The sequence below is a fragment of the Cydia splendana genome, chromosome 1 (assembly GCF_910591565.1).
Source record: "Cydia splendana chromosome 1, ilCydSple1.2, whole genome shotgun sequence".
Taxonomy (NCBI): domain Eukaryota; kingdom Metazoa; phylum Arthropoda; class Insecta; order Lepidoptera; family Tortricidae; genus Cydia; species Cydia splendana.
This window is the reverse complement of record NC_085960.1, coordinates 1365321-1380257: the sequence shown is the minus strand read 5'-3', so window position 1 is coordinate 1380257 and position 14937 is coordinate 1365321. Positions and strand designations below refer to the sequence as shown.

At 35.7% G+C, this 14937-nt stretch overlaps 1 protein-coding gene across 7 annotated transcripts in view; it reads left to right on the top strand.

Annotated features, from left to right (window-relative positions):
- The window catches only part of LOC134806611 (synapse-associated protein of 47 kDa), a 120168-nt gene extending 106046 nt beyond the window's left edge, over positions 1 to 14122 (top strand). For 4 of the 7 annotated variants that reach the window (XM_063779953.1, XM_063779938.1, XM_063779967.1 and 1 more), the window contains 3 exons: positions 2804 to 2922; positions 3629 to 3742; positions 11236 to 14122. In XM_063779953.1, coding sequence (XP_063636023.1) covers positions 2804 to 2922; positions 3629 to 3742; positions 11236 to 11369 — 367 coding nt within the window. In that variant the 3' untranslated portion in view covers positions 11370 to 14122. Of the gene's footprint in view, positions 1 to 2803; positions 2930 to 3628; positions 3743 to 4931; positions 5094 to 11235 lie in introns of those variants that run through there. The other 3 variants (XM_063779946.1, XM_063779973.1, XM_063779979.1) reach the window with 3 other exon arrangements.
- Positions 14123 to 14937: the final 815 nt, after the last annotated feature.

The following is a 14937-nucleotide window of genomic DNA, read 5'->3' as shown; positions in this document are numbered from 1 at the left end:
ATCTAAAGGAAAATATTGAATCTAGGGGTTTCAGTTACAATAAACAAGTGATTATGGGAACAAATTTGTTAAAATGTTAGGAGGCAACTGAAATAGTTTTTGGGCAAACATAACAAACAGGTAGACAGGATTGCGATAATGGCGCCGCCTTCCCCCTAAAAGATAAAATGTGCCGGCATGTGATAAATGTGCCTACAAAGGCCAATTCAAAATGCAAAGCTGCACTAGGACTAAATGAGTACCGATAAAAGTCGACGGGCCGACTAAATTAAAGTCCAAAAATAAATAAATTACCTAAAGCCAATCAACTAATTTTAGTGCCAAAAGGACACAATAGTAATTCTATAAATTTACAATCAGGTCAAAGGTCAATTTAAGGTAAATAAATAGACGCTGGGTCCGTCACAATGCCACACATTGTGTAGGTATCTAAAGTAAATGCTGAAAAAAATACAAAGTACCAATCAGTGACGATGCGTGAAACCTTGCACTCCCACTGCGCTACTTTATATATGACTTGTTCCTAATAGTGAAAACATACACATACGAACATAGTAACCAAATCCGTAAAATGGACGGCCAAGTGATGGCGTCAATATCGGACAGTTACCCAGATACGTAAGTGGGAAATTTATACTGTGTACGTATAAAAACGTAAGGACCAGACGTGATCTTGATTGCACCAAATTGCAGTTTGCCTAGTTGAGGTTGAAACTAACAAAATCAAACAAACCTTGTAAATTGAGTTTGCAGATCGAGCCTCTATATTTGCAAGAGTACATATATATTATAAAAGAGTTATTTACTTAAGTCGTTGTTTAATTATCGTACAGGTACTAAGTACCAAGTATGAACTTAAACCCAAAATGGCCTAGGGTTTTATTAAAGCAACGAAATAATAATAAAGTAAATCTTCGAACAATGTACTCGGTGAAACCGTGTTCATGGTAATGAAATTCCATTGGTTCCTTGTAAAATATACATAATTAGAGTTAAACAATATATGCCACCATCAAAATGAACATACACAGGTGCTAGTTTTGCTCTATAATATATCTGTAAGTAATTGAACCTAAGGGAAGCAAAATGTCTATAAAAAAAAATATTAATGTGACTGTAACCATGGTCAAATTAAGGCTGTGTATATTGTAGTCAAGGGCTACTGTAGACTATAGTCAAGGCTAAAATCAACTTCCAATTGTAAGCAGGGATTAAAGTTGTTTTCATAACATAAATAATATCATTCATTGTATAAGTAACATTAAGTTGCTAGATTAACAGTACAGTCGATATACCATACTTGAATATAATTGAGGTCAATACTGTATTCAGCAAGTATTATAATTAAAAAACGGTAATAAAATAATGTATCCAATGCAATTTATAATAATAACGGTCAAATATGTAGGTACCTACATCATTTTACCCGAGTAATAGAAATCTATTTGTATAGATCATGGTTTGCGTAAATAACATACCAGTACACAAGTAAAACTAAATAGGTTGTGATATTTGGTATGACTTTTTACCTTACTTAACATTGGACCATTTACGTATATTATAAATTGCATTATATCTATATATTATACTATATTACCTATCAAACAGCCAAGTAAAACTGAGGAAATCAGTTGTTGCCAATAAATAATGTACATGTACGAGATGTTATTGGAAAGCGACCTGTATGTTACAATTTTATTGGAAATTCACGAAATAGGTATTAATTGTGTGAAACGTGTATATAGCTTGAACGCTAATGAAAATACCTAGAAAAGTGTAAGCATCCAAAGAAAATATGTATCAATTAAGGTTAAACTCGTAAGATATTTAAACCTCGAGTTATTATCAATTTGAATAAAAGAAAGCAGACTCGAAATTCAAAACTGAAAAAAGGAGAAGGAGAGAGACTGACATTGTAAAAGTAAAACCATAATTGTATTAAAACACTTTATTACGCTAAACAAGTACATAACAATAAGAGAATAGAATAAATGTGTACAAAGGCGAACTCATCCCTTTAAAGGATCTCTTCCAGCTGACCGCTAAGCAACTGAGAGAGATACTAGGAATAGTGTAAATATTCCAAGGTTATATTGTTAAAAAATGTTTATTGTTGAACTGTTGAGAAATGAATATATCCACACCTCGCCGAGTTTCTTCCGCCGGTTCTTCTCGGGTCTGAGGTTAACGCTGTTTTCCGAACCGGTGGTAGTATGTCGGAATTAGAATCTAAATTAACCTAGCAGTTATAAGATAAACAGATGTGAGATGACTGAACTATTGTTGCATGGCTAACGCATAAAATAAAATAAATAAATCATTATACAAAGGAAGAGATGTGACGTTTATACAATAAAAGTGCAATGCGAACTACCTGCAAGTCGACATTCTGTTGTCAACTGTCATGGCGTACAGGCGGGTCGCGGAGCACACCTGACTGACCAACTGAGTTTTATTTATCACCTTGTAATACAACAGAACCTAGACGCCACAGCTAGCCACCAAAATTGGTGTGGAACGGATGTACTTTTAGCTACCTGTAGCAAAGCGACGAATTCGCGGAGTGAGCCACGCCTGGCTTGGTTGAGAGGCTGAATGGTTAGAGTAGCTCTAGTTCCTATCTTGGAAAATTATTGACTTCCGGAAAATGCCCAGAGTAGGTGTAGATGTCCGCTCTTTTATCTTGTGTCAACGTGACTGTGATATTGTAACAAGCGCGAGTGCGAGAGTGTGTGCTTAATTCAAAAGCATAGTAATAACAACGCAACCATCCCGGAAAACTGACTAACCCGTTACGTTCCAGCATCACGGAGGAGAACTTCTGGCGGAACTACTTCTACCGCCTGTCCCTGATCTGCCAGGCCAACGAGGCGGACGCGGTGGCCGCCGGCTCTCGTCAGGCCAGCGCCGATGACTCCCAGGGTACGTAGTCATCACGTGTTTATGCATGCTGTCAGAACACTCATGAGCTGGCCCGTACAAACGCATTTTATTTCATTACCTATACTTTTTCAACGTTTCAAGTCGATGATTACTTTACTGAACAAATTGCACTTCCATTGTGACAGAAAAAAAAAATCCTATATTAGTTACCTGAAAATCTTTTGAAAATTTGCGTTTGTACGGAAAAAAGGTAGACAAGTTCATTTTATATGCTTCTACCACCAAAATCTGTTTTACGATTGGATGGAGGAAAATGATCCAACGAACCAAAGTCTGTCAAAAATTTTGAGTTCAATTTGCAGCTAGTAGCGTTGTTGCCATCTACTTTTAGACTGCTAGAAAACGAAAAAAATTCTATAGCGATTTCAAGCCTGTGGCAGTAACATGCGCATTGGTTTAAATGTTAAATTGTTCAAAATGTTAACAAATAATAATTGAATTAGGTAGTTTAATCACAAAGTAGTGAAACAGATCGTTAATAAGTATATCATTAACACCAATGCGGAATGAGACAAATATGGTTTTAGGCGATCATTTCACCGAATGTTGCTTTCTGTTCTTATTACTTCTTATTTATCTGTCTTTGACTGTTTAGTTGTGGTGTGTTTTTAATTTTCTTCGCCGTGCACTTATTGATTTTTTTTTTATAATTTTCTCATTGTTTATTCCCTTATCCCAATAATAGACGACAAATCCTCCAGCAACGAGCTGATAGTGAAAGAGAAATCCTCTCAGGAGTCGATCGAAGACGCCAAGCAGCGAATAAAGTCGCTCAAAGTCGATAGAGAAAACGACGACGGTAAGGATAATTTAATTTAAACGACTGGGGATTTTCAATTGCGTTATCGACGTCATAGTTTTGTTTTTATTTGTCTGCTGAAGAACGTTGTGGACTTTTTTTTCTTGACTTTTCTTTGACTTATTGTTGAGTTTCAACAGTGTTTCGTCCAATTTCTGTTGTTTAAATAGAAATTAGGTAGAATATAAAATGATTTAAACTATTAAGTTTTATGTTTTATTTTACTTTAGATTTAGATTTTTATGCCATTAGTTTTTCAGCTATGTTCTTTTATTTCACTGCTTGATAAACGCTATTGAACGTAACCATGTCGCATAATTTTGGGCAATAGGTTCTAAAATTGATCTCGTCAATTAGGTTTAAGTGCTCTTTAATTCCTTGCATTTGTTTTACCATTTATATCTGTTTTTATTTTATAATTAGTTGAACACACATTAGCCATATTATTTAGTATTTTCTCATCATTCTCTGTTGTGCAGTCTTGATGGAAGTCATTGTCGTGTAAAATATACGTGGTCTTCTCTATGTAAGCAATATAAATGATCTATCATTTTTAGTGGTTCATCTTTATTCTTGTATAACGTCGGCTAAAGTCGCAAACTCATCCTTAAGAAGGAGTTAAGAGGTTTCAACTTTAGGTATTGTTGACTAAAGTAGCAAACTTCTTAATTTCCTTGAAATGGAGTTACGAGATTTTCGATTTTTGCCGACGCATGACAATAATAACATTTAACATATCACTGTCATACTTGTTTATTATCTTGTTTAAAATTATACGTTTGAGTCGATTAAAAACAAAAATGGTGGATCATGTAATATGATATTTGATATCGCAGCAAAGGCATCGACTAAGCTTTAGATTTCACATGGAACTGTAAAAATATAATATCTGTCAAACCAACTTTGAGAAAACTTGCATGCTTTTGGATCTTACGATTTAGTTGAAGCTTTAATAATATAATATAATATATACATAATATATATAGTATTTATTTAAATTCAATGACGGAAAATGGATCTGTCGTCAGATCCAAGAGTATTATGAAAATATATTTTATACAAAATATATTTGCATTTAATATTTTTAAGTAAATATATGCTCAAACTCAAGAAACAATGCAAATATAGTTTGTGCATATAAGTGTGACTCTGACAGCTGTTTTAAAGCATTTTCTCTCCCGGAATGCAGCTTAAGCAACGCATGGACTACGGGGCATCACTTATAACACCATAGCACGGTTCTTATTCACTATAGGCTCTATATGACAAGTATATACATATTAGTGTTACTCTGTACCAGCCAGTCCGTAAGATTTGCCGGGGATCATATTTATATTTATGTTTATTTATATCATCGTATCTTTTAATGCATACCTACATTTGTTTGAGGTTAGGCGTATTGAGCCTGACTTAAACAGTTCTCAGGGAAACCCATGTAAATTAAAAAATGCTTGCGTTTTAACGTCGCGTAAAAATAGCGGCATTGATCTGGCCCTACGTTAGAAAGGAAAGACAATGGTAAGATTGATAAGATCTAGCCAAGATGAAAGGAAAATGTACATTGATAAGTGACAACCCTAACTTAGCACTTACTGGGTGTACTCTAAAAGGTAAACGTTGACTCTAAAGGTATCTTGATGCGTTATGACCATAATGTCTAATGCTAAATCAGTTTACGGTCTATGTACAGCATTTTATGAAGGCTTAATATATAGGCCGGTATGTTTGGAATAGGAATTGGTGTACCATCCTTAAAAATTAACTCACAATTCATAAACCTTGTGCTAAGGTAATTTGATATGAAGACAAAAATGTTGGACAGAGATAATGTACTGGAGTCTTTTATCAATGCTTTTAGTTAGCCTAGTCAGTGGTACGGGCCTAAGAAGAGACTTAGGAATGAATAGAACCGGCAATCCAGTCGAGGCTTCGAGGCGAAGTTTACTTGCGATGTTAGGCTCTTCTCGTGTAAGTTTCGGGTTAGGTCGAATAGTGCCATTAGTACAGTCAACATTTTCACCAAGAATTTGGTACATTTAAATATTAAGTTCTTCGTGTTTGCTTTACTTACGGTCATATCTATGAGAGCGCTCATAGGTCTCGTGTTGTATGTCATTGTGACAAAGGGGCTATTCATAAATTACGTCATTTCAAATTAGAGGGGGGGGGGGGTCTGGACATCGGATGATGGTAGCATAACGTAGGAGGAAACGGGGTCATTCGAAGCATGATTTTTGGATGATTTTAGGGGGGGGGGGGGGGGGTCAAAAATCTTCAATAAACGATGACGTAATTTATGGACAGCCCCAAAGTACATAGTGGTCGAGGATTTTAATTGGTTTAAAGTAGTCTAATATGTATTATTGTTGATTTATTATCATCAAACCGCGGTCAATTTAATTTTCATTTTCCACACTGACAACAAAAAAGATTTTCTACGTATTCGTAATTTGTAAAGTTATTATTGCAAACACAATTAGGGCGGCGTGTATGTATTAATGACTTTATTTTTAGAATGAAACGTTGAAATCATTTGTTCAACTCGGGGAAAATATATTTACTGGAGTTATTAAAATAACTGAAGTTTTATATGTATGTTAATAAATTATATAGGAGTTTACGCACAGTTACTTTTGATATAATTTCGGACTCTTAAATTTAAATTAGTCTGATATATCGTGTAAATTGTATCGTTATTAAGATAACCATACTGTGGAAATGTTTAAAAGCACTTTAGTGTTAATATTTTGAGCCACACGTATAAAAACATATAACTGCGATAGCAGCAAGATGGCATTATTCAACCGAACCCCTATCACTGTTTCACGGTTAATCCTATCACTCTATGATTTGTGCATATATAAAGAAACTATTGCTCTTCGATTGTTTATATTGTATAATATATCAGCTCCATATCTCACCGTTGTTATTTATCATCATATATAATGAATGTTATGACAATATCGCTTGTCCCGCTGGACGTAACTGTATATATTGTCGTGTCTTTATATATCACCTGTTGTATCACATTAAATATATAACTAGGTCTGTATTTCAATAGCTATATAAAAAAACTTACATAAAATTTTAAAAAAAGCTATTGAGGTATTCGAACTGTATACTTGTCTATCAAATTTTCAATGGAACATATTTTAATGTCTACTGAATGTTATATATATGTCTAAGTATTATTAATTCTTGTACTAAGATTCTATAGCTCCGTCACAGTTTAGTACCGCTCAGTAGCCTCCTAAGTCCCGATGTCCTTTTGAAAGGACAAAGTCAAATCAAATTTTGAACTATAATGGAATTATAGAAGGTTCCAAATTTAAAACTGCAGAAATGACTCTGGGTCTAAGGAGGGTAGTTCGACTAAGTTTATGGTTTTGACATTGCTACCCGATTTTGAACTTTATCTACATCGCTTCAAAGTCTGTTTTGCATTGACGTGTGCTTTTTGTTTCGCTTGCATTTCTCAAAGTTGGTCTGATTTCAACGTGTAGCAATGTTGAAACTTTATTTTTTGTAAATATGAAGTGTTGTCAGTTTTTCGAAGGGATCGCATTCCAGCCCAGACATTAAGAAGGTTCACTTTCGCACGCTTGTCTCTCTCTAACCCTTCAGAATATAACTCGTATTGTGGCCCTAAAAATCTAACAGTCTACTTCCATCTCTTTCATTCGATTATTACAAGAGCGATAGAGATATCGATAGACAGTCGAATTTTGGATGTAGGGTGAGTGAAATAATTCCAAAGTTGTATGAGATCGAGATGCGAGCGAAAGTTACCCGTCGTATAGCCGCGACATATCACTTATGTGACAGTCAATTAAAAAAAACTGCCTCTACAATTTCAAGCATACAAAACTGAGCTGGCAACACACTCTTCCGTGTTTGTTTTGTAATAAAATATTTACAATTAGACTAGGTCGTTACATTGTATCTGAGATATCCAGTGTAATTAAATTTGTGTAGAATAGTTGATATTGAAGTAAAAAATCATCTATTTATAATAGTTATAAGGACGGGGGCTGTGGGGGCACTACTTTTTTCTTTTTCTTTAATTGTATTAAATTCACCAAAATAAATTGATCGAATAACTTTAGACACACAAGTTAACTTAATATTACTATAATTTTCTAATACAATAACTCATTTAGTGAAAGCATAACGTAAATGCCTGAAATTGAACGGAATAAAAAAAAAACACTATACACATAGACACCCTGAAATTCAAAATTTTAAAAGCGATGTCATGACGTTAGGGTTGTCTCATTTCCCCTACGCTACAGGTTTGTCGAATCAATGTAAGAACTGTATAAGATGTCTTATAATATTTATATAATTATTTTCAATATTAGTGTGGCCCCCAGCGCCTCCTGGTGTCCGCAAAGAGAAGTTACGAGCACTGGCCTACGTTCCCTCGCAGCAGTTACCCGAGCCTAAACGCGATTACAGCGAGTTGACAGGTGGAAGGCCGAGCGAAGCGGGGTTTAGAGAAGGGGTTTCCCTAACTGGAAGTGTAAGGGTTACAGCTGTATGTCAGTTACTTCATTGAAAGATTTGGACTTCGAAATTAGAATAAAACTGTATTAAACGTACTACAAAACTAATATCACGTACACGTACATACAAACTGTTGTCAATGGTTTAACAGTATGAAAGAACTATTTATTATGGTCCGTGTTTTGGATGAAAATGGCGTTGGGTATTGGTTTAGTTGATTAAACCCATTTCACCTGCATTTGATGAACTTGTCGTAATAAAACGAATTCGAATGATTGTTGGAACAATTTATGTTACAGCGTGACAACCCTGTGCTACAGGATTAAGAACGTGTACGCAACTCAAAATGATGACGTCACTAAGTGAGCGAACTATGGCAAATTTTCAACCGCTCGCCCCTCCACATGTCAAACTCGTAAAAAATTATAAAGTGTCTTTATATGTAACTAAATAATCTGGCTGTTGTGTGTTTTGGATCTTCGCCGTTGTCATTATATTAAAAAATAATAATTTTATAGCGTTCGGTTACCCGTTCTTCCATGACATTCACGCAGGGAGGAAATTGCTGTAACTATTGCAAAGAAAAAAATACCTTCATAAAATTCAAATTTTTATTTCATAAGTGCAGTTTGAAGCAGGCTGAAGTGGGACTGGGCAGGTCACGTCTGCCGCATGCATTCGGTTAGGTGGGCTAGTATAGCCACCAAGTGGATGCCGCTAAATGAGCGCGGACGTGGCAGGCCCAGACGGAGATGGCGGGACGAGTTAGACACCTTCATTAATAACTGGCCGGAAAAAGCTCAACAACGGGAGTCGTGGAAATCAAAGGGCCTTCGCCCAGTGGGACACTATAAGGGGTTATAAAAAATGCAGTTTAATCAACTAGTTCATTAGTTGATTAAACTGCATTTTTTTCATCAAAATGTGTTTGCTGATATCAAAATGTCGGATGTGTTCAAAGTTAATAAATGGTAATGATAGCATTTCCACCGCTTTGTGGCGCTACTTTCGAAGATCGTGGTATCCAATAATAAAAAGCTGAATAGTTTTCCTCCACACTTCGTCAAACAAAGATTGATGAAGTGCCAAGATGGAAAGCCAAAGAAAAGTAACGTCTACGGAAATTTGCCTTCATATAATTTCCCAAAGGTTTAGTAGGGAAGGGCGTCATCTGAAGTATCTAAATGAAAGTACAGCAATTTCACCCCTACCATGCTGCAGTTGTACGTTATTTAGTTTCTAAACGACTTGGAAGTGTAATTTAGACAGTTAGAGTAATTTACTATCAGTACATGAACCATGTTTAGAACAACGTAAAAGTTATGAAATTGGCATTATAGTTAGTTATTATGAATTGAAATAATTATATTATTCTAAAATACATCGGTCTTGTTATTTTAGTGCCGGTTTTGAGAAGTTTTTCTAAAGGTAATATCATTTTTTAGATTATTGTAAAGATCGTTTTAAGCAGAGTAAGTATTAAATGCTTATCAAACTAAATCGAGGTTAACTTGCATGCAATTTCCATTACATCTGCTCACTTTTGAATGCAATTTACCTTAGTAGTCGGCAATGTAACGTAAATTGCATGCAAGCTCTTGCTAACCGAAGTAAATGTCATATACGAAGGAAAAACTGACCAAGGCGTCCAGTGGCCAAGGCTGGAATCGACAGATACCTGAACCGCCCGGCCACTCGGTGGCATGGGTCGAATTTTCCAAGTATATCTCTTGCTAGTTTAAGCCTTGCTTAAGGCTAACCCATTGGAAGCCAAGTGAAGAACATCTAGCCATTTCATCATGATTCCATGCCCACATTGCTAAGAACGCTTATCGATGTTATAGAGTCGTATCACTCGTGTCGTTGTCAATGTAACCTTGCGTTTTCGTATTAAGACATGTGGCGTTCAAAGGGTTGTAGGCTAATTCGAAATTGCACAGATATCAGAGTGACATTTAACTGACGTCATTCAATCGATCGTCAATTATCGTGCCTTTGTCTCGAACTTGTTCGTACATGGACCCATTGGAGCGCGCAATACGCACGATAACTAAAATAATAAGGTTTTGTCAAAAAATTCATTTTTGGTACAAGCTTTTATCGCCGACTGTACTTTTCTTAAGACAGACAACTAATACTCATCAAAACAATTCTAAAAACCCCTAACACAATTAGGTTACGTTGTTTAATCACAGAGTTCCTATGGCCACCTCCTGTCTCCATCATCAGATCAGCTCGATGGTACCATAATATTGCATTGTCATCCGATTTATACATGCATGCAAAATTTCAGCTTATACGGAAACCGGAAAGTGGATCAAATTTAACTTGCAAGATTTGATTACAGACAGACAGACAGACAACGGTCAGGTGAAAGTAAATAAAAGCTTGTAATAATACGATTCAAATATCAATCCGATGTCAGTGTACGTTTAAATTGGCCTGTTATGCTCGCTAGCATAATACTTTCTCGTTTTGCGATCTTTACATAATGTAAGTTTCAGACAAAACATGAAATTGTAATCATCAGTTAACTTTGGTGGAATCGGTGGAATCGTGTCTCAGCATTTGTAAAATGTCGTCGTGTATACGAATGTTTTGCCTCAAACTTACAATCAGAACCTCTGGATTGTAAAGTGGAATGCTATTTTATATTAGTTTACAATTACCGCATTATTTCATAAAATGTTGAACTATCGCTAGTCTAAGAGTTTGTGAGGAAAGAGAAGAGTCGTGGAATGTATGGGGCCCAATACATTCCACGACTCTTCTCTTTCCGAACAGACTACCTGTTTTGCGATAGGTAATAGATACGACAAAAAATGTCATCAATAGCTGCTTATTTTTTTTTACAAAGCTCAATCAAAATGGCAACCAAATATAGTTAGTAAACTACGATAGAACAGCCGTTTGGTCATATAGCATTCCACGCAATCCAGGCAAGAACCCCATAAAATACCTGCCTCTCATTCGTTCCTATATTACAGAGCAATGGGAGAAAGAGTTAGAAGCCGAGCTGAACGAGTACGAGGTGGTGGCCGGGGCAGGCAAGCTGGACGACAAGCAGTGGGACGAGAAGGAGTGTGCAGACCTGCTGGGCGACGCTGAGGACCTCAAATAGAAAATAAGAGGTGTTTTAGGAGTTATTATTGTGCAGGGGTCTCCAAATTTTAGAGGGCCACGAAGCCTTCGGTCCTTCATTATGCTGGAGGGCCTGGAGGTCTTCAAATTTTACTTGAGGGCCGGATTGTAAGGCCCTTTGGCTCTCTGTTTTTTTAACGTGGGTGTGGGTGTAAGTAGTTTGGAGACCTCTGTTATTAGTGTCCGACCAAGGTTCGGTTTTGGCAGGTTTCGGCATAGAAAACATGTTTCGGCCTAATCTTTCGGCAAAAAAAATTGTCTTTGGTCAGACACTATCTCTTATACAGTATCGTGAATCGTGAGAGTCCGAAATACCTAAACTGTATAGACAAAGTGTTAGGGACCGTTTACATCGGTATTTAATCCCTCGTTTCCAAATGGATCAGCAAAGGGAATAAAAATTCAATTCTAAATTTTAAACTCTTCAACGTTTTTTGCCTGGCAATTTTCGGTCCTTAGCAGTTCTGCCCTGTTTCGGCAAAACAGCGTATCTATTATCTGTCAAGCCGTTTCCATCAGTAGAAAAATGCGGCATATTAAAAAAAATGTAGGCACCAAGGCCTATCGTCCCATAGAAAATTAGAAATTCGGCGCTTTTTCTACTGACAAAGTTAGGGCTGGCTATAGATAGTTTTTTTTGCCGTAACAGGGCAGCAGAGTGCCAGCCAGTTGAGTTATCTTTGGCTCTATCGTGTCTTCCGTATTAGGCAAGACTGGGAGCTGGACAATTTGTAAATTAAAAAGAAAAGCATAATAAAATAAACATCAAAGGTCCTGTGCCTTTGTGAGCGGTCTTTGTTCTTTAAATTCGGTAGATTCCATGGATTAATAAACCTACGCACTTATTCAAGTGTTTGGAAAATCGTGATTTTCATATTAACGGTGTAGAAAGTATTTTCGAGCGGCAAAATACTTGATTGTTACAGTATTTTGATGATCTGGATCTCGATAAAATTAATAAATACAATATGACTTTTAATATGAAAATCATATACTTAAAATAAGTAAAATTATACAAGCTTCAGATGAGCTCAATTTTATTCTTATGATGAGAGTTACATGTAATACTAAGGTGCATTGTTGCATTTAACTAAGCTAGGCGTTGATGACAATTATAGATTATTATATAAATACCAAGCTTGTGAATGCCTAAATCTCAGTCTGCTCCTATTTTTTTTTCCTGTAATATTTTCTGGGGAGACACATAAAAAAATACAATAAATATAAACAAACTAAAGGCATTATTAGGATTTCTGAAAATGAGACACGCAATTGTGACGGCAAATATTAAATAAATATTATTTTAACAAATCTTGATCTAATCTTGTAAACTTGGATTTATTATTGATCGTAGAAAGTCTTCCTCCGTCTACGGGATTAAAACCCGATTCGTTAAAATAAAAAAAGTAGGTAAGTATGTTATAATAAACTTTCCCCCCATTTTATTGTTCCCCTAACGCTGCGTCTTACGTAAGCGAACAACTCGCGAACGCGACGCGGCGCGGCGCGGCGGGCCCAAGGCATTCGCGTTCGCGACGAGATCGCCCACGTAGGACACTTCTATAGATATCAAAGGTGATTCACCCCGCGCCGCATCGCTTCGCTTCGCGTTCGCGTGTTGTTCGCCTACGTAGTACGCTGCGTAAATGAAAATTGGCAACTTATGTTAATATTACGTTATACTTATAATACATACTAATAAATGTTTTGCTTAGTAATGACACTTGTATTTGAAATAATCGCTAGTTCAGTAGTGTCGGATACATGTGTTGGTATGTGTAAGGTTTTATATTCATAGTGAAATTAAATACACCAAAATGTAAGTTTACTTTTTAACAGCCCAGGTGTGATTATAACATTAATTTTACTTTGTGTCTGTAACCACGTTGAATTTTGTGGAATATTCATTTGAAATTTGGTAACTTCTAAGAAATAACTTTAATGAATATTTTCAGGAAAAATGTGTAAAAAAAAAATCCGGTACGTTCTTCTTAGAATTACGAACACAACTGATTAAAATAATTTGTTAAAAAGTTTGATTTACTGCGATTATTTGCGATACCTTCACAAACATTTTGTATGGGCCGTCACAAATTTGAGTCTTACATTCGGACCCGGAAAATATTCGGAGAAAAACCCAACATGTACATTTAAAAAAAGTTACATTTTATTTTTGAAATCCCCATTTTAATGCTTCGTACTGCCGCGTTTTTACCAATTTTCTTCATTAACTATGATGATTGTTCTAAATATGTATAGCATTTGCAGAATAAACTTAATATTAGCTTTGATATATCGTTTGCATATATGTTTAATGTTTATATTTAGGTTATATAACTTAATACATGTTTACCTACTGAGTGGGTTGACTAAAAAAGTGGTTAGGTACCTATATACCTACTCAATTATCGACTTTATTGTAAATATGTTTTATACAAAGATAATGTTCATTTTAGTAAACCTAGAGGAAATATTATTTATCTACCGAAGTGTACCTAAAGAGCCTTTTTATTTTGTATGCTTGCCTGTTTGTTTGTTTTATTGAATTTGCGATTTTATTTCAAAGTCTATTTTATAAATTAGTAGTGTGCGAGTTTTAAAATATTGTTTACTTTTCGCTAAAAATAAGTAAGTAAATATAATTATGCATAGGCTGTTGCTAAGATACTATAAATTTATTCTCTTTTCGATGTAATAAACATTCCTATGTGATTCAATAAAATTTCACCAAAATACTGTTTTATTTTTCATTCTACGTAGTATTACAGCTGTCTTACTTTTTAACTCAAACGGGTAGCGGGGTAGTTGCGCAGTGATTTTCTATGGGCCAAGTCAGTAGCTTAATTAAACGTCAACCATAATTAACCGTCTCAGTTAAGAGGGCGCACAAAACTGTAGTTTTATATAATTATTAATACACGTTTTAATCAACGGTAAAAAATAAATCGCTTGGTAACTATACTACTTGTATATTTACAAGGGCAGACGATAGAAATAGAAAACAGGTCTTATTTCATTTATTTAACAGTTGTTCGTCGTTACACTGTATAGGTATCATAGAATAGCAGTATAATTTCAGTATAAAATAGCTACGTACTGATAGCTAATGGGGTGGACTGTATTATGCATAGACTAGGAATCCTCTAGACGGTGTTTAGAGCTATTATTTCATGAAACCGATGCTGCCAAAAATACTGGGGTGCGGAGGACGAGGTGAGCGAGCCCCGTGCCGTGATTGGTCCGTTCACAGACACGGACGTCACACAAAGACACTTGGACTCGAAAATGGAGTAAAACTACCGTATATTTGTGGCAGAGGGCGTAGCGCTACATGCTCAGTCTGGAGGATGTCTTGTCTGTGGTATTATGAGATGATGGAAACTCGTAGATGTTATATAATTAATTATTTTAATTAGTAAATAAGGCACAAAGATGATATCAGTATAACGGTCACAGGCAGACTGACTTACATGGAATAATAAATCAAAAGGTTTTACAAATAATGTATGTTCGAAAGAGGTCGCGCGCCAGCCAGTCGCCAACAGCTA